Source organism: Leptosomus discolor, chromosome 5 (assembly GCF_034619465.1).
Source record: "Leptosomus discolor isolate bLepDis1 chromosome 5, bLepDis1.hap2, whole genome shotgun sequence".
In the NCBI taxonomy this organism is placed as follows: domain Eukaryota; kingdom Metazoa; phylum Chordata; class Aves; order Leptosomiformes; family Leptosomidae; genus Leptosomus; species Leptosomus discolor.
In genome coordinates, this window is record NC_141395.1 from 8,026,280 (window position 1) to 8,047,237 (window position 20,958).

At 40.4% G+C, this 20,958-nt stretch overlaps 1 protein-coding gene across 2 annotated transcripts in view; it reads left to right on the forward strand.

Moving 5' to 3' along the window:
- The window catches only part of TMEM163 (transmembrane protein 163), a 101,419-nt gene that overhangs the window by 63,825 nt on the left and 16,636 nt on the right, over nt 1-20,958 (forward strand). The window contains exons 5-6 of one of the 2 annotated variants that reach the window (XM_086465896.1): nt 16,676-16,777; nt 17,230-17,278. In XM_086465896.1, coding sequence (XP_086322022.1) covers nt 16,676-16,777; nt 17,230-17,278 — 151 coding nt within the window. The remainder of the gene's footprint in view (nt 1-16,675; nt 16,778-17,229; nt 17,279-20,958) is intronic. The other variant, XM_086465897.1, reaches the window with a different exon arrangement.

Sequence of the window (20,958 nt, forward strand, 5' to 3'; positions counted from 1 at the left end):
AAAGAAAATTTTATGCTTTATTTTTAAATATACAAAGAGGCTTTGAAAGTGTAATGAATATTCACCAAGATCGGGTATAAACCACTGTAAGGTTGTAGGCCCTATGAGACACTGCTTGATTCTGCCTAGCTGGCTCATTAATGAAAGAGTATGTAGGAGTGGGATGAATATTCGATGTGTTTGTTACTGGAACTTTTGGATAGTTTCACACTTCACTGTCTTTCTGTTTTGGTAGTCACATAAAAGAGGGTAAAACCAGGCTACTGCATTTTCATGTATTTTAGAAGAGTGGTTGAAAGAATTGTAGGTCTTGAGGCAATGCAAGAATTGTGGAGGACTGCAGGTATCTGGGAAGAGAATCAGCATATATGGTTCATGAGTACTTGATTTGCTCAGTGTGATCTGCTGGGTTGCAAGTCAACGTGCAGTAAACTTTGAGGTGCTGACCAAATCATCAACAAAGCAGTGATCAAGAAATACAAGACAGAAAAGGGTGCTGAAATAACCTGAGAAGTAATTTTGAATCTCAACAAAAGATGAAAATTTACGACCAAAATAAAATTCTTGCAATTCCCTATTTTGCTTCATAAGAGGAGAAACTAAGAGGAAGGAATATACTCTGATGTAGCTGATACACCAGAGACTGTAAAAATATAGTAAACCCACTACCTGCACTTTGGGCAAGGCACAGCTTATTACTTCATGGTAAGAATTTTGTGCAGTGCTACGCCGTGGAACAGCTGGGGTTGGCAGGCACCTTTGGAGGTCATCAGTCCAACTCCGTGCTCAAAGCAGGGTCGATTAGAGCAGATTGTCACGTTAAAGGTCTGAATCCAATCTTCTGTTTTCTGATTTGAACATTGAATGATTGCTGAGCCATTCAAGATGTGCAAAGAAAGCTGAATGGTCCCGCTTCCTGCTCTCCATAACTGGCGTACAATTATTCTTGAATATTCTGCCCTTTAGTAAATCTTTAGCAACATAATAGCTTATTGGGCTGCTGAAGGAAATTAAATTCTGTGGAAGGCAGAAATTCATTGAAATTGATGTGGTAACAATGGTTTTTCATGTGCATAAATAAACCCAGTAAATAGCAGTAGAAGTAATTTCTTAATAGAAGACTGAAGCGTTAGGGACCTGGGAGAGATTGAACTAGTAACTAGCTATACACCCAAAGGGCAGCTCTTTGATCTGTTAAATTCAGGAATGAAGGGCTAGGATTGGAGTGCTGGAACTGTGTGAGAGAAGAAAGTGAGAAATACCACTAAAAAAAAGGAAAGATCGAGAAAACAAAATAACAAACTTCAGGCACACAGCCTTGTGAAAAAGCTGTAAAAGATGGAGTTTTTTATATACAGTTGGTTGGAAAGATCTCAAAACTTTGAACAAAGGAAACGTCTCTTGTTTGATTCCCTCTGCTCAGGAAAACAGGACTTTGCTTATGGTGAGTCACTAGAGTTAGCTGGCAGCCTGCTCAGGTCCAGTGGAGTAAATGAAGTAGTGCTCCTGTGAGGCTCTAAAGCCATAGCCCTACTGGTACGATACAGAGCTGCAGCCTTGCATTTCCGTACAATGCAGCGCAGGACTGAGTACCTGCTTGTGCCTGTAGGATCCATGGCTCCTAGCATTTTTTTGGCAACTGGGTTTTGTTTGAGCTTGTGTGTTCAGTACTGTAAAAACTAGCTCGGTACAGCATATTTAACACAGTGATTCTTGACAGTTGCAGCTGGTGTTTATTATATATTATTTTGTTGATGGTACCAAGTTAAATTCTGTGTTTCCCAAGAACCAGTCTGTCAACATCTTTCTTAACCCAGTGCCAGAGTAAATAGGAAACCTTACTCATAATGAGCATTCTGGATTATGCCAGGAGCAGAAAGATCACATTTCTTTCACTTTTTTTTTTTTTTTGACTGCGTATGTCAGACTCCAGCTATTCTTTCCTTTATTACTGTAATAAGAAAATTAAATTGTGTCACAGGCAAATAATTTATAATTTCTGATGAACTCATGGTGCTCTATGTTGCCATGACATAATACATAATGAAGGCAGATATCTTTTTTTTTTTTTTTTCCTTGTGTTGGTGAAGCTGTCATCGCAAACTTTGGCAGTCGTATTAAAACAACAAGAATTAGATGGGGTCGACTGTGAGGCAGGTAAGGGTGCAGGTATCTGTCATACCTCCACCTGCTGCTGAGAAACTTTTTGCCAGGCATTCCTATCCTCGGTGGGGCAGCGTATGGTTCTGGAGTGCTCTTTCTTTGCAGGTAAAATGACTCTCTACCTGGAACAGAGGTGGCTTAATTATCTCTGCTCATGTATTTATTTTGCCTATCTTTTCTCACCTTATGCTGGGTTTAAAAATAATGGATCAAGAATTGGGAAGGTCTTGTAGTCTTTGCAGCTTTGCAATTAGACATTATCTAAAAACTTTGCTGTGTGTCTGTAACTAACTTTTACCTATTATACCTCAGCTGTGGCAGCTGGATTTGATATTGTCAGAATGCTGAACCCATTGGCCTGGTCAAAAACGCCTGCCCTGAGGATTTGATTCTTAATAGGTTCTTAAATTATGGGAAGAATGAACCAGTATTCTCATCTATTTTGATATCTGGAAAAGCACAACTGTGAGAGCTTAATCCAAGAATGTCTGACTTAGTTTGAGCTAAAAGCAATCTCTAAGAAAGGTATTTGATGACTCCTCAGGGATGGAGTAAATAGGAAACCTGACTCACAATTAGGATGCTGGATGCAACAGTTAGAAATATCTCTTGCATCCTTCACTACCCTACCCCTATGTTTAACTACGCGCAATGATATAAATGCACATCTCATTTCTAATCTGTGTGCATACATGTAGCTTCAGTTTATAAGTGCTCAGCGTTGTTGTGCCTTTTTTCTGTCTGATGAAACAAGAACCTGGTGGTGGTTTGCTGGGGTTTTCAGCTGTCAGACAACTCTAGGAATCCACACTGTGGATATCTCTATGTACGGATTATCCGTTACATAGGGATATGTAATGAAGAGAGAAAGGAAACAAAGATGTTCTGAACCTTTCCTAGGACTTCATACACTAGGGGTGAAACTTACGGGTATGTAGCAGTATGATATGGGAATTAGGATATTTAAAAACATTATAGGAAGCATATTTATAATATCAACAGCCTTTTTTATAATACCCAATGACTAGAACATTACCAGTGTACAAGTCCCTTTCCTTGGTGGCTTGATAGCCTCCTGGGTACATACTCTCTGTCAGTTATCTTTTCACAGAGTACACCTTGCATTCGGTTTTTGATTGTAAGTAGCTGCTTCAGGTAGATGGGGCAGTGCAGCAATTGGTGTTTCAAATACTGCCGCAAATTGGTGAATGTTTATCAAGCAGTAGGATAGAGCTTTGAACAGTTTTTCTTTTATACCCTTGCTTCTTCTTAGGCATGTGACCTTTGGAAAAGCCTAGTCAAGTGATTAGAAACCCTTACCAGTTGCTTAGTTACCTTCTCTCTGGAATTTAGACTTAAGTAAACAGCAATAATAAAATCATCTGTACAACTCTTGTGTATGGTAAGTAGACGCCCACTCTGAATTGAATATACTCAAAGGAACTGTCCTTTGCTGTGGTGTTCCCTTTGTCTGCATGGGTATCTTATGGATAAACGTTCCTTTGACACCTTGCTCTCCTGCTCCTTACTTTCTGGTGCAATTCATTTTTTGAAAGACAGGAGAAATCAGATATGTATGTGGTATCCTTGTTCAGATGCTAGGGAAAAGGGCTGTGTGGTTTCATGAAATGATACCTTACTGCTTTGCATTACATTATCTCTTTGAATTGTAAATCTACTTTTGCTCTATAGTCTCTTGTCCAGTTGCTTATGGTCTAGTCCAAGGCACTCGTGAGGCTTTCATCCTGCCAGTGATTTTTGCTTTGAGGGTGATCGCTGGAATGGCACTTTATTACTGCCCTGTGCAGATTCTGTAAACAGCCATCACCATTGCTGCCTCCTGCAGAGCCACGTCTGCTGGTAAAGGACATGGGCACATCTGTGTGGCTGCTGGGCAAATGTGGAGAGTTAGTGGCTGGTGAATTTGTGTGAAGACTTCTTTCTTACCGAGAAAACCTGATGGCAGGTGGGACCCTAAGGTGGAGTGAGCCTCTTCTTCCAAAGTAATTGTAACCCTTTTTTCTCTCTTGCTTGTGTTCAGATGACACCACTCGAGAACATTTACCCCAAGGCTTCGTCATGGGGAGCCTTACGGAAGTTATATTGAGTATATGTGTATTACATTTAGGCATGTGCTATGGGGACCATGACATATCCTGCTCTTGCACCAAAAGAATTAGAAACCACCTTTTATGAGAGGAAATGGCTGTCATACAGCCAAGCTGGATCTGGCTCTTCTTTCTTTTCCTCTGATTCAAATCAGAGAGCACACTGATCCTGTATGGTTGCAGGGTATATTGTCTCTTAGTTCACAGAATTAAAAAAACCTAGTTTTCAGTATTAGTACTGTATTTAAACTTTCGTATATGGATTGGCTCAGCTGTACTGGTTAGCCTGACTAAATGAGCACTGTCTATTTAGGTAGTGTTGAATGAAAATAATCCTCTCAATTCAGACCCAACATATCAGTCACATTGAAAAAACTGTGGATAATTTTATCTGTGCCATACATATGAAAGAGGCTTCAAGCACAGATGGCAAAATCCACACCTACCCACAGTTCAGGGCAAACCTCTGTGGCTGGAGGAAAAACTCTTTTGTGATGAGTGAATGGAATAGCTAAGTGATCTGGAAAAATGTCAGATGTGTGGAGATAGCCTACAAACTGCAAATAGCTGAGAACCTACAGCTCTGCAGCTCTCTCAGCTACTCTAAGTTGGTCCTCACATGGCACATGCATGTCTCTCCTACCCACTGGAGCACAGTGCAGCATCTGCGAAATAAGTATTCACCTATGCTTGGATATCTGCTTTACAGGAGCAGAAATACAGTTTCTTTTTAACCACACTGAACATTTCTGAACCATTCTTTCTTCTGAAATACTTAGCTGAAATACTACATCCAGGTACAGGACTAGATGCAAGTTTTAGAGGTGCTTCATTAGGTTGACTTATTAAACCGCATAATTTCTCCATAAAGCCATTATCCCACATTCAGGCAAAAGTAAAGCAATCATAAACTTTGCTCTTATCCAGGCGGAAATGCCTGTATGCATACATTTATGAATGCACACACACAAAATCCTCACACGTAGAATTTATATTAAATATGAAATAGCAAATGTATATATTTATACGTTCTAAAATCTGTTTCTAAAAGTGTGGCATCTGTAGACTTGGCAATGATTTTACTGCAGCTAGATCCAAAATTGATTTAATTTATGAAAGCCTTTCCTTTTACTTCACTAGTAGTTGATTAGGCAGTATTTGTGTATATTGTCTAGCATTTAGACATGGATATGTACATTTAAAATCAGGGATATGGTGGTCTGTACTGGAATTTGATAATTGCCATAAAAATGAATGTTACAGAAATTCTCAGAAGGTTTTAATTTCCAGCTTCAGGGGAAAAACAGAATCTCCAGTCACCTGCTACAAGGCTAGGAGTAGTGATCAGCTCTTCACAAGCTGGGAGGGTGGTTATAAGGCAGGTGTACCATAAGTGCAACTGCAGAGTCTGTGCAGACCAGGAACTAGAAAATAGGTCCTGAGAGTTTTCAAAATCTCTGAGTTGCAGAAATGTCTGTTAGCTTTTATTGGCAGATATTTAATACCTGGAGAATCAAATTATTTATGGAACTGTTGCCCTGGTTCAGCTGCATGATTTTAAAGGATGTAAATACCCTGTTCTGCAGTGACTAGTCGAACTCCTGAGGAAAATAAAAGTTTTAGAAAGCCTATAACATCTTCAGTATGAAATGGATCCCTGGCATAGCTAACCTGAGTCTCAGCTATAAACAGCATTTCCCCTCCATGTTCTTTAAGAAGAGGTTAGACCATGTGATAACACAGCGTATTTTTTAATATAATAATTAAGATTTCGATTATTACTTGAATTCTCTTTATTTTGTAATCTGTGGTTTTGGGTTTTTTTTAATGGTGAGAAAAAAGAGTAGGTGTAAAGATGCTGATCTGGATTCTGGCAGTTGGAGGTGGATTATGGAACCTGTGCGATGGACAGCAAGCCCTCTTCGTTCCTTTTAAAGTGCATCTTAAAGTGACTCTTTTCCCTCTTCACCCAGCAACAGGCAGGTGTAAATACTCTGAACAGCTGTGATTCTGTACAGTTTGGTGTCCGAGCCCTCCTCACTAACCAAATGTGGTAATAGGTAAGCTACGCTGCAAACATAAACAAGCAATATAACTGTTTAATTGGACACAAAGAAGCTTGAGATTAGCAGCAGAGCATGACCAAGAAGCAGGAATCTCAAGACTGAGGCTGATATTGCATCTCTTGCCTGTGTATTACAGTAATATGCACTGTGGCTAGTAATTGCTTTTTTGGGGGCAAGCCCTTTAATGGGTTTACGAGGCAGATTTTACAGTCTTCACAGTTCTGGATGTCACCCTAATGAAAAATGTGGTCAGAATTATCTCAGCAATATTGCAGAATAGGTAGCAAGGAACAAATGTTAGTGAACAGTTGCACTGTAATTTTTAATGACTTTTTAAAATAATGGGCTGGTGGCATAGTGTGAAGTAGACTGAACAGGCCCTTTCCTGCCGTAGGGATGAGGAACCCAGCCACATAGATTTTGTTGCAACCTGCCTCTGTTGTGTCTGAGGTGTGTGCAGGGGTGGCTACTGCTGCACCGGCAGACATTTCTAGCATGGCTGCTTAGACCTCTCCTCTGCTTCTTTACACACTGTTTCTTGGTGGCAGGAATGGTCCCTGCTCATTTCCTCCTATTCCTCGCTTGTGTGACAGCAGATCAGGATGTGTAGATAGCAAACAGAGGCTGCTGTGGAGGAGAAGGTCACCATGAGGAGAAGAAAAGCCGTGGGTTTTGGAAGGACATGGATTGCAGTTGAGATCAAGGGAAGAGAAAGCAGAGAGGCCCACAACTGAAACATCCCCAGCTGTCCCTTGATGCTCCAGGTGACTGCAAACCAGAACAAACACTCTTGGTCCCTTCTATCAGAAACATCATCTGACTTTTTCCCTTTCTGTATTCTTTGTCCGCTGACTTAGTTCTGAATCCTCTTCCATTTTCTCTACCATGCCCCACTTCATCCCCATCAGCCAGGACCCACTGGTTTGCCACCAGAAAAATCATTTATTGGTGATTGAGCTTTTTCCTCCTGAGTTCTCACCCTTTGAGTACTGGCATTCAATTTTGCCTACGCTTGAGAAATCTTGGGCTGGCTGTGAATGGGATTTTATACTTGGCTATTGTAATCAGAATCTAAGAGCTGCCATTGTTACAAATACTATATGAAAGTAGGTCTAGCTTTGTTTAAACAGGCTGACTGCCTCTCATCTAGAAGAAATGTGGTGCAGGTTATTACAAGTTCCAAGTTACTAAGGGAGGAGCATTCACCGAATGTAATTTGTATTTAGTTATGGAAAGAAAGAATGAAAACAAGAGTACCAGCAAAGCGAAGAGGTACAAAAGGGTTCCTGTCATGTGGCTAGACACAGAAGACAATTGAGAAAAATATAGACAGAGGTACAGAATTAGAAAGGGAATGAATACTGTGTGCTCAAAAATATCTAACTCCATAAACCTCTTGGGCAATTGCCTTGCGTGTGTGCCCTATGACTTCCCCTGAATGATTCCATACATGATATTCACTCTGTCACCCTCTAATACTAAAATCCTTTCAAATCATACGGAAACAGGAGTCAGCGCATTTATGGTTTAATTACTTTTATCGTTTAAATTTTTTCTTATTTAAACTCCAGAGGTTTCTCTAGTGGGTTTGTTCAGAGATTAAATCCCGTATCCATCATAAAACTGATTTGCTCAGCTTTGCTGAAAAAGCTCACATTACTCCTGGGCTTAGAGCTCATATTGCGCTGCTTGGCCTGCAGCTCATTTTAATGCTAAGTTACAGTTCCTTGCAAAGTAATAGTTTTAACACTACCTCTTCACTCCAGCGGTGAAAACAGCCTGTAGAGATTTTAACATTTCCTTTTCTGTGGGCTATTAGGAGCCATTAGTGCTGAAAGATCTTGACAGAGCCTGCAGAGATAAAGATTTCATGAATAAAAATTCATAGGATCATAGCATAATTCAGGTCGGAAGGGGCCTCAGGATGTGTCTAGCCCCGGCTCTTGCTCAAAGCAGAGTCAGCTGTGAGATCAGTATATGTTATTCAGAACTTTATCCAGTTAGGTCTTGAAAACTTCCAAGGATGGAGACTCTGCAACCTCTCTGGGCAAACTGTTCCACTATTCCTATGGTGGAAAACTCATTTCTCTTAGAAAAATATATCATGTTAAGATTCTTAACAGCCAAGAAAATACAGAATTAAAATAAACTAGAGTAAATGGCTCTTGATAGGTAACAGAATTGTATTTAGGAAGTAGGAGTATTATTTTTTATTTATAGTATTATATCTGCCAGAGAATTGGATGAGGAACTGAAACTTGTTTTGATGGCAGCTTTCCAAATGTGAGAGTACAGTTTCTAGCTCAAGAATATTAATATAAACGCCAGGGTTCATAATGACTTTTCTCATAGTTCTCTTTGTCACATTTACTGCTGTAGCTCTGCTGAAATTATTGAAATGTTATCCATGAATAAGGTAAGCAATGTTTTCAATGAATGAGGTAAGTAATCTTAACACAAGAAAGAAATTTTTTTACAGTGAGAAAAATCAATCACTGGAACAACCTTCCCAGGGACATGGTAGAGTCCTCATTGCAGGAGGTTTTCAAGATGCACTTGGACAGGGTGCTAGATAATCTCATCTAGGCTCCCCCTCCCATGAAAAGTTGAACCAGATGATTTTTTTTTTTTTTGAGGTCCCTTCCAACCTGGGCTGTTCTGTGGTTCTGCGACATTCTTTACACTGGTGAAAGTAATAAAAACCCAAATAACCCATGTAATCAAAAAAGATAAATAATCTGAGATACAGCAATGAGTATGAGATACATACTCTCTCAGCAATGAGATCCATCCATGAGTCCTGAGAGAACTAGCAGATCAAGTTGCTAGGCCACTTTCCATCATACTTGAGAAGTCATGGCAGTCTGGTGAAGTGCCCACTGACTGGAAAAGGGGAAACATCACCCCCATTTTCAAAAAGGGAAAAAAGGAAGACCCAGGCACCTATGGGCTGGTCAGCCTCACCTCTGTGCCTGGCAAGATCATGGAGCAGATCCTACTGAAGGCTCTGCTATGGCACATGGAAAAGGTGGAGGTGATTGATGGCAATCAACATGGCTTCACCAAGGGAAAATCCTGCCTGACAAATCTGGTGGCCTTTTATGATGGAGTTACAACATCAATTGACAAGGGAAGAGCAACTGATGTCATCTCTCTGGACTCGTGCAAAACCTTTGGCTGTTTTCGTCAGTCCTGCACGACATCCTGGTCTCAAATTGGAGAGACATGGATTTGATGGATGGGCCACTCTGTGGATACGGAATTGGCTGGAAGGTTGCACTCAGAGTTGTGATCAATGGCTTGGTGTCTGAGTGGAGACCAGTGACAAGTGGTGTTCCTCAGGGATCAGTACTGGGACCTGTGCTATTTAAAATCTTTGTTGGTGACAGGGACAGCGGCATTGAGTGCACCCTCAGCAAGTTTGCCAGTGACACCAAGTTGTGTGGCGAGGTTGACACACTGGAGGGAAGGGAGGCCATCCAGAGGGACCTCAACAGGCTGGAGAGGTGGGCCCAGGCCAACCTCATGAAGTTCAACAAGGCCAAGTGCAAGGTCCTGCACCTGGGTTGGGGCAATCCCAAGCACAGATACAGGCTGGGCGTTGAGTGGATTGAGAGCAGCCCTGGGGAGAAGGACTTGGGCATGGTGGTGGATGATGGGATGAACATGAGCCAACAGTGTGCGCTTGCAGCCCAGAAAGCCAACTGTATCCTGGGCTGCATCAGAAGATGTGTGGCCAGCAAGTCGAGGGAGGTGATTCTGCCCCTCTACTCTGCTCTGGTGAGTCCCCACCGGGAATACAGTGTCCAGCTCTGGAGCCCCCAACACAAGACAGACATGGAGCTGTTGGAGCGAGTCCAGAGGATGGCTGCCAAGATGGTCAGAGGGTTGGAACACCTTTTGTGTGAGGACAGGCTAACAGAGTTGGGCTTGTTCAGCCCGGAAAAGAGAAGCCTCTGGGGAGACCTTCTAGCGGCCTTCCAGTACCTGAAGGGGGCCTGCGAGAAGGCTGGGGAGGGACTTTTTACAAGGCCCTGCAGTGACAGGATGAGCGGTAATGTCCGGAAGCTGGGAGAGGGCAGGTTTAGATATGAGGAAGAAGTTCTTCACCCTGAGGGTGGTGAGGTTGCCTAAGGAAGCTGTGGATGCTCCATCTGTGGAAGTGTTCAAGACCAGGTTGGACGGAGCCTTGAGCAACCTGGTCTAGTGGAAGGTGTCCCTGCCATGGCAAGGGGGTTGGAACTAGATGATCTTTGGGGTCCCTTCCAACCCAACCCATTCTATGATTCTATGAATAAAAAAGGCGGGATAATAACACAGTATTTTGATAAGAAAGTTTAAGTTTTTAACATTGTGTTTTAGTTGTATCCTATGTCAACAAAACTGGGAAGTAATTAGACTGCTACTGGCAAAACTGTGTTTTATTCCACACAGTGTCATCACATTTCGGAGACTATTTTAATGAACTTGAAGTCTGGTGGTAAAATGGTTCTGGGATGTAACAGACATACTACCAAGTGCGTGAGACTCCTTTCCCTCTCCACTGTGCCAAAACAACTATCTCTGTGAGCTGCTAAGGGAAAGTTAACACATTTTTGCAGATTGTATTCATATGCATCACTAATTTTTTCTGAATTCTTAAATCTGCTGCACCACCTTTGCTGCATATGGGGGCAGATTGACTTGAGAGGAGTAATTACCAAAAGCTTCATTACAAACCCGCATTGGTGCTGTGTTCCTGTATTCCATTTGCCAGAAAGATAGCAGGATGGTGGTTAAGAAGGGAAGCCTCTTGCAGTGGCTGTTTTATAGCAGCCAACAGATACAAGGAAAACTCTGTTATTCACCCTTGTGTAGCTTACTGCAGATTACTGCAGATCTCTTTTGAGGTACTATATAGCAGAGCTTGTCATTGGGGTTGTATTCGTAACTTTATTATTATTATTATTATTATCTATTTATTTTTTGCAAAACGTTACAAAACAAGTAGCTGAGAGTCTAAATCTGCAGTCTTACTTCAGGCTGACTGCTGCTTACACGGAAGAGCAGGTCCCTTTGGCTGGAATGGGTCAATTCACGTAAAGAGTAATCAGTGTTGTAAGAGCCATGCTAGAGGTAAAATTGCTTCGTTACGTTGAAGATTAATCACCATAGAGATCTGAGTGAGATTAGTCTTTAGTGCTGTGATGGAAATACTACAGAATTTTAGTCTTATCACTACCTGTAGGGAATTATAACAAATAATTGCAAATACAAGACAGTATTAAGGATAAATCCATTAATTAGAAGGCTGTTTTGCTGTATCTGCTAGATGCAAATGAATTGAATAGTTAGACTTTTTCTGCTTAGGAAATTAATTTTGAGATAAAAAGAAGAAAAAAAAAAAGTTGACTTACTAATAGCAACTTGAAAATTGACAGTTTGTGGAGCTGGAACGCCCTGAATCTCAGTACTTTTCCTAGCTGCTTGCTTAAAAGCCATTAACATATGCAAAGTAACACATTTTTGATTAAGGGAAAGACTGTCAGGTGCTTACAGTGACAGATTTCCTTTTCTGGTTTCCTTATGAGTTGTGAGAATTTGTCATCAAAATCGAGAACTGTGTCTATTAGAGCTCCATACAAGGGATGTGTTAAAGAAAAGATGAGGTAGCAGCTGTATGTGATGTAATACAGCTACACTGATTTTCTTTTGATGGGTATGAGTGTAAATATCCAGGACTGGTTTAATGCAAACTAGATATTTATAGGGGCATATAAATATAAATGCGCTGTATATGGGTTGTAGTACTGCTTTCAGAAGAATGTCTTTTGGAAATTGTCAGGTTGTAGCACACCCAGAACCAAGCTTTAGATTGGAGTCCTGTGTTTAGTTTTTAGGATTTAGACATCATCATGTTTCTGCGTTCCACTAAAGTGAGCTATCAGTTACTGAAGCTGGAAAGCTGTATAAAGTCTTTGGCAGTTTTGAAAGTCCAAATAATTTCATTCTCAATGCCTGAGGCTGCAGTACAACTGATTTAACAGTATGTTTCATCTGTGACAAATTTATATTGAAAAGTTGACAAAATTGATGAGTTCATTTTTTTGATATGATGAATTATACTTTATATTATCTTCTGGATTTTCAGATAGACATACTGCATCAAAAACACATCAAGAAGTATCTCTGGCAGATCACAATATGCTACCAAGACCTTTAGAAAATTAAAGAAGACTTGGCGGTTTCACTGTTAAAATTGTAATATTAAATTCTCTCTACCAACTTAATTATTCAGTTTTAATTACTGTTGCGTTCCAAGTGCTATTTCTCTAAGAAAAAAAAACTTTTGGAAGTTTGAGCTTTAGTTGACTTGAAAGTTGATTCTTGCCTGGGTATCCGAGAGATTCCCTCACCTTGTTCTTTCTGAATTACTCTATTCTTCAAACAGTACTGCATCCAGAAAGATTCCAGAAAGCTTATTGTTTCTGAAAAACAAATCAGGGTTTTCTATTATGTTTTAAATGTTTTGATGAAATAGTCTCTGTTCCTCTTTCTTTTTAGATGCAATATATTACATGGAACTGAGGAGATATCAGATTCATGCATTCTTTATTAGATCTTTTCTATTGCCTGTCAAGCCTGTAGTTATCAATCATTTTGTGTTAAAGATCAATTATATCTCTAATGATGTAGTAGATATTTAGTGGGAAGCTCTTGCACTGTGTAGAAATGGCTGTAAAATAACTATGCGATTTCCAATAGCTTCTGGACGTGTAAGCAAGTGGTACTCGTGGCATACGGTACGTGTCTGTCATGGCTGTTGCTGGTCAGAGAGTACCCTCATGCCTTAGCAAGAAGATACCAATGTTCTGGAATATGAGGGCATTAGGTGGACCACCAGTTGCTCCAGTGTCTGAACTGCTGACGGTGATCACGGGGGACCTGGACGTTGGGGACCATTTATTACACTATGGTGATTCCAAGCCAGGGTTATCTGTAAAATCTTCACTAGATTTTCAGTCAAACCTCACTTCTGTGTATCTCCTCTTTCGTTAATTTTTATGGGTATTTCTGAGTTGACTTGAACTTGTTTAGGAAAAGCAGTTGGCTCATCTAATTTAATTGAATGTTATTAATGAAATTGCATTTGCCAACAACCTTGGCACTAACACCCTTGGAAACACTATTTAGTTACAAAGCAGTTGAGTAATTGTTAGCAGATGGAAGTTAGCAGGCTTGTATTAAAGTTTTCGTTGTCTAATGGCTTCAAAATAAAGCAACAATAACCAATTACGGTTTGTTTATTATGTACTAAAGTTAAAATTTGAGATTAATTTTTGGAGGTTTCTTATTTTGTACATTTGTAGTTGAGTTTTGCATGATTTGCAGTCTAGATCAAAATTATCTTTCTGGCAAATGAGATGGAAAGAAGACACTATGCAGTATTTTGTTCTAGTGGTTTTGCAGTTAAATTGATGCACTCAAGAAGGCGAGATACGTGTATTTTTGCACTTAAAGTACTATGCCATTTCTCATTAATTTTGCATTGCTCTGGATTCCAAAAGCCAGCATATGAAGGAGAAGCTAGGCTTGCTAAATGTGATGACTGAATGCTGATTGAAACCTCAGACAGCATTTCTGTCTGCTATTAATACGCTTGTCACTGTTATTAGCATCTTCCTTTTTTCTTTCTACTTTTAGCTATTTCTGGTTAAGTGGGTGTACGGGAATTCTTTTGACACAGTAAAACTGATCTGGGGAATAAGAGAAGCAGGTCAAGATTGCTGAAGTCATTATTTATTGCGGGCATAGGCAAAGATGCAAAACATTTCCTGTTAGGCTTGGGTGGTTGGAGAATTTACAGAGATAACCCCAAACTCTCCAACATATGTGAGAACTGAATCCAGTCAGTGGTCAGGGTGAGTGCTGGTTCCCTGACACATTAGACTTGTACCAGCAAGGCTTCTGTCAGGCCCTTAGGGAATGTTTGCCTGTCTTCCTCAGGAGATGCGTGCAGGGAATAGAAGATGCGCTAAGGGAAAGTGATGATGCTTCACTGTCTTGTGTTGCCCATGCCCTTGGCATTCAACAATACGTATTGGCACAAGGAAGTTTAATCCATTGTTCCCAAATCACAGGTTTGTGGCTATGTTGGTTTAAGCCTGCTGGGAATGATGGAAAAGCTTTTCTTCCAGTGTTGCTTTCAGATGAAATGTCAGCACATTCTTGCATAAAGTGTATGTATCTTATGTCAACCTGTCACTGGCTCAGCAAATGGCCTTAGGCAAGTCAGCCAAATTTTGAGGACCAGTTCTGTGTTCAAGTTGCCTAATGCCTGCATTTGTCCCAGGTGAACGAGCAGAACTTTTAGTATATGTTTCTGTACCTCATCCAAAAATATAAAATAATTGTTACAACAGAATCTATTGTGAAGGATTGTGCAGTACAAGCTTCTTAGTTATGGCAGTGCTAAATGTTACAGAAGTAATACATAAGGTGGTACTGAAAAGTTTTGAGTTTGACAAAAATAGGTGAAGAGGCTCCGGACAGATCTCTCTGTGGTGATCCATTCAGATAGAGAGAAACTACAAGTCTGTGAAAAGTATCTGTGGCAGAACAGGGACTTGCTTGCAAATATGCAATGAAAATGGAAAGCCCAATAATTTTCAGTTTTACTCATTCTTTTTGGGAGATGAACTTTCCTCCCATCCATATTACCATTTAATGATCACCTCTCGCTGCAGGATTGCAGAGAATCCATCCTGTGAGTGTCTTCCTCTATCACAGATGTTGGGACAGGTATTTGTTCTTGTGTTTGAGTCTAGGGGAAGGACTCTAGTGAAATCAAACTGTCACAAGCCTTTTCTGCCTACTATTTACCACAGGTTATGTTTAACAAGAATGAGGGCTGTGTTGCCATTTACTACAAAGGAGTTAAACATCTCTCTTAAAATCAGTGTATCAGAGTTTTTCCTACCTGAGATGAGTAACTCATCCAGCATACCACCCCCTTGCTAGGCAGGGTGCTGGCCTCTACATTGTCTGTATTCCTCTGTAGAAAGGCAGCCCCTTTACTGAGGACTTGTCCGCAGGATTATGTGGGTTGTCCACAGCGTGGTTCCGTGTTGCTTGTGTTGGGAAATAAAACGATCAGCTCAACTGCCAGTTCAACTGCAGGCTCTAGATTGAGCTTGATGTGAACATTACATGTGCTGCCAACCACCAGATGGCCTGATGTCTGATCTGTTGAAAATAGTAGCATGCTACTGGAATAATTATAGCATCCGTAAACTGAGCTAACAGATAGGTACCAGATAATGAATAACAGACAAAGGAAATACAATTTTCAAAGAAAAAAACCATACATATAGATATAACTTCTTAACTATTTCATGCTTTAAACATTAAAATTGCTCTTACTTTATCTACAGTAATAGAATGTTATATGAATAGCTATTAGTAAAATAGAGTTATGGATATATCAATACTGTACTAGACTGGCTATTTTTTGTGTAGAGGAAATTAAAGCCTTATATGCTGCAGTATTTAATGGCAAGAGGAACTCCATCTCAGAGTAGAATTGGTCTGGATGTTTGAACAAAAGCCAGGTTTTTCTTTTTTACTGTGAAATTCTGGGTGTGCACTGTAAGCCTCAGTGTGCCTGTGTCCTATACAAAACTTAATTATTCTCTGTTACTTTATCTTTTCTACCTTAACCTATTTGTTTGTTTTTTGTAAGACTGGTTTGTAAGCTCTGCAGAGCAGGAATAGAGAGTCTAATTCTGCACAGCACCTAGTCTGGTGAGGCTCTGATCCCTGTTTAGGTATTGAGAGACCCTTGGACAGCCTACAAAGTGATGGACCTAACCTGCTGATTTTTTTTTTTTTAAAATAAATTCACTTAAAATCTTTTTTCTTTGAGATTTGGGGAGGAAACAGATGTTTCACGTTCTGTTATGCTACTGACCAGATTTACCAAACATCTGGCCTGGATTGGTAAAGAGAATGAAGTTCCCTTGATTATTTCTAACTTGAGATCTATCAAAAAACCAAAGAGAAACAGACCTCTAGAGGACTCTACGATAAATCCTCAGGAGCAGAAGAGACATGTCTTTCTTTCTCACTTTGAAACATCATCTGGTCTGCTCTGTCTTCTCACATACAATTCTGGTTTTAAAACTGGAGAGGAACTGGACATTTCTTTTTCATTCTCTTCTTTAATTCAAGTCTCTCTCTTCAACTACTTGAGATATTTTTATTATTGATATTCTGTTGTGTATTATCATTGCAGTGGGACAGTTGACAACTCCAGATATGTTCTTAACATTCCTTTTTATTTTTCTCGTTTGTTCCCAGAGCTTGTGTTATCTTGGGTGTCATATTCCTCCTGTCATCTATATGTATCGTGATCAAAGCTATCCACGATCTTGCGAAGAAGGTGCTTCCCGAAGTGGTAAGGTGATTCGTGTTCTTGAAAATGTTCTCTTTATTCCCCACACTGCCAGTGAGACTGAGAAGGGCCAGCGTCTCCTTTCAGCAAGCCTCGTTGATCTCAGTGAAGCTGTAGCAGGTGCATTTCCTGGCTGCCTGCACATACTGGTCCTAGTCTTCAAGCAGTGCTTTTTCCTTATATGATGGTGTCTGGTCTTTATGAGTTTGCATTGGCTTGACCCCATCTCTTCTTCTCCACGGTTACCTTTATGGGAAAAATCTTTCTCAGCACAATCACTTAAAGCTTTTACATAGGGCTGTAGGAGTTCACTTACAGAGAGGAGGTCTCTCAGGGTTTAATGAAAGTGGTAGAATTTTATGAGGAGAATGTTTCCACCGTTTACTACTCTAATGGCTTCAGTATTTTATTTTGAATGTGGAAAAAATGTATTTTTGGATTGTATTTTTTTGTTTTCCAGCTCTTGCCTCCTATTCCAGAGCCATGTACGAGTAGCAGGAATGAAACAGGTGAGGGGAGCATGCTGGGTGAAAGAGCTGGCTTTTCAACTGGCTCACCATGGAGCATCACAAAGGGCTTTTCTCCTGCTCTCTGCTTTCTTTTGGTTATGAAAGCCAGCCCCTACTTGGCCTGTAGAGCAGCTCTCCCCAGCAGCCTTTCTCTCAGCTCTGCTCTGTCCTGTCCTGCTTGCATCCTTTCAGTACTGGATATTAACTTCCCTGAGCTCTACTCATCCAAACCAGCTACTCACTGTCAGAGCCATTTGGCAATGGTTCCACTCCCAGAAGAATCTTGCTAATGCGCTCAAAGGCAATGAGGCTTCAGTTCGGGTGGTGTATATACGGCCTGACTTGGACCTTTTGACTCCAGCCTTCATGAAGTTTGGGCTGTTCGTAAGTGTTCGCAGACTTTTGCATTGGGGCTTCACCCTGCCAAGTACCATTCTCAACACATCACTAGAGAGAAACCTCGCTTTCAGCCAGGAGACGGAGGCAGAGCTGGAAAAAAAGCAGAACGGAATTTCAATTTGTTACCCACCGTTAGCAGTGCAGATGACCTACTGGGTCCTGGGCTCTCATGGAAACTTCAAGAAGCTGGGCAACTACAGAAACTTTTTTACAGTATTTTAGCAAAATTTGGGCAAAGATGAGTAGCATAGCAAAAGCCTGTGAACTAATGCATTACTGAATTGCAGCCAGGTGCATTGTTTGACCGCAGGTGATTCATGTTCTCTTTGCATTTTACTTTTTCTCTTTTCTGGTCTTCATAGTTTACTGCCTCCTCAGCTCTGCCAGCATAACATCACGCGTAGTTGTTCACCAGCCTGGTTCTGTCAAAATGATATAGGTTAGCTTAGACACTTTCAATAGGCAGTTCGTAAACTCAACCAAAACATTTTGTTGGAACTGGGTTAGGGAGTGAGCATGGATGCCTTTGTGCCAGTAAGGCTGAAGGAGATTCCAGTAAGGGTGAGGGGAGACCCTGCAATGATGGCCAGCTGAAGGTCCACCTCTTAACTTGGCTGTAGCCAAACAGTGCATCTGCCTACAGTTTGAATCCTGTTCAGTGAGAAAATGAAATATATTGTCTTGACTCTGTGAAGCAGAAGTAAAGTATAATAATTAAAACACTCATTTAGTGAATTTATGGTAGCGTGGATCAGATTAATTTGGATGTCTCAGTCTAATTCATTGTGGGCAAACACCCTAATAATTCCAGCAGTAGGAACAAAAGTTGAAAAGGTGTCATCTCACTCTTCCATCGTTACAGGCACTGTCTCCAGGTGTGGGCTCTGTTTCTTATGTGGGGAGAAATGTCTCCTGTTTGCACCTTTGAAACTATTTATGACTTGCAGATGTGTGGTACTTCATAATTTTTAATTTTTAATTTTCAAAATGCACTTACAGCAGGAAAAAAAATATGTAATCAGAGCTACAGAAAGGTATCCCTGAAGAGCAGATCCCGTTACATTTCAAGTGCCCTGTAAGAATAATTTCTACAGATCCCTTTTGTCACAGACTGCCCTGGATTCAGACTTTGGTGCACTAAAACTGTGTCAAGTAGGTAAAAGTTAGGGCGGATACTGCTTACGTTTGACACAGTGTCAGGGTGAATAGATAATTTTGTTCCTGTGACATCACGCTGACTGTTCTCACTCATTTAGGCACTCAAGTACTATCAGCAATTTGAAAGATGTATCTGGCAGGGCACGGACTGTGGCTGACTAGTGGCAGAGTAAAAGCCACACATATGCACACACATAAAGGGTTTTCATACATTGCAGTTCTGACTGGAAAGTAGGTTAGGACAAGGGATGAAAAAAGATGGTACTTCTGTTCAGTGTCTCTTAAATGACATAGCAAGGATTCTCATTTCAAAGTCTTTCAGTACACGTCACTGTGGGAAACTGGTTCAGTGAGGGTTGCATAGCAGGTGCAATATCTCTCTGTAAACTAAGAATAACACTGAAAAACGGGGAGACCGAGAGAACAGCGTTACTGCTGCAAGACATGGCCAGTGAGGTATTATGCCTAAGAGTTGCTACGTTAAAAATAGCTGAGGGAAAAGGATGGCGCTTAATAGAAACCTTTTCAATTGCTCTAGTTGTGCCTGAACCTGATGCTGGTTTTCTGTTTGCATGGTGCTCCCTTAGCTGCTCTCGGCAGAAATAGTCATTCTCCCTGGTTGTTTGGGCCTTTGCTGATCGGGTATGTTCTCAGCTAATTTGCAGCTGCCCAGGCCATGTCGTTAGCATCTTAGCAGAGTGGAAATCTGCTCAAATCAAATCAGTAAGGGGCAGAAGTTTCTTCCTCTACTCTTTTATCTAGGGTGCTGTATTCCACTTCTTGGACCACCAATGAACTAATTGCTAATGATACTAATTTCTGTAAAATCTTAAAATGTAATTTAGCTATAACGTATGAACACATATGGAAAAATAATAGAACAGCATTTTCTGCTAATGGCTTTTTGCATAGCAGTGAAGTAACCAGTTCTGCATCAAAATAGTAACTTGAAATATTTTCTGATGATGATTTCTGTATTGCTGGGATTTTGAATGAATGTAATACTCTGATGCCAGGGAAGTGTCCTCATGGTGTGAGCAAGAACAGAACATTAAAACGAAGGAAAGGTAGTGTAACTCCACTGGTGTCCCAAACTGGTATAAAACTAGGGTGAAGAGCTCTGCACTAGACTAAAGGGACGTGTGCTTCAACATACGTTTCACTTGCGAGTCGTAGTCATGTGATTTTTTTTGGGTACAATTTACATCTTTATTAGTCTTTTTTGAAGCAAAGGTTGTTGAAGATGTGGGTAACTTTTCAAAGTGTCTTGTGAAATTTTAGATGTGTGACTTCAATTTTAGGGGAGATGATGTGGCTAAAACCCAACTGGAAAATGTTTCTCTTGGTGTTCAGATGCTTGTCAGTCTCAAAGACAGAACTGGTCTGGAATGCATTGCTCTACTGTTTGTGGGGGATTCAAGATTAACATTGTGTTAGTGCAGAGCGACAGGACTGACTGCATCATTCTCAGAGCTATGAAGTCTCTCTTTACATCTTAATTTGTGGTAAACTTTGTCAGAGTAGAACACTGGGAGCCGTTATAATTTCTCTGAATTCATTTTAATTTGTGTAAGTTTTGGAGAAAATAGTATGATACGGATGAGTTTAAGAAATGAAACAGATTAAGCAATTAAGTATCTGCTTGCTAATTGTAAGGTGCTATGATTAAAATCCTAGAAGTATAGTCAGTCCCTTCTGAATAATTCTGGATCAATTACACAAAGTTCATTGTATTTCTTGTTGCATATAGGGTACATATCTGTCAGTTCTTAATATGCATGTAGCAAACAAGATATTTCCTTGGAAAGAGTTTATGAGATCTTTAATGTAGAGATTCTGTTGTCCCTGAATTGGATCAGAAGTGTTGCTTTCATAAAAATACTGCTGATAAGAAAGGATATAAAATTCACATGACTAAGAAATCATTTGAAATGCTTTTTCAAACGTTTTGAACATGGATTTTCTTTTACCTATGTGGACACTTAGAAACAGGAGTCTTCAGTATTGTTGTCATTTCATACGGTAATTTCAGCCACAGGCCTGACGGTCCTCACCAGGCTTGGGAGAACCAAAAGGAGAATGACAGGTTTACATGCAATGGCATTTCCAGCTCGACTAACCCA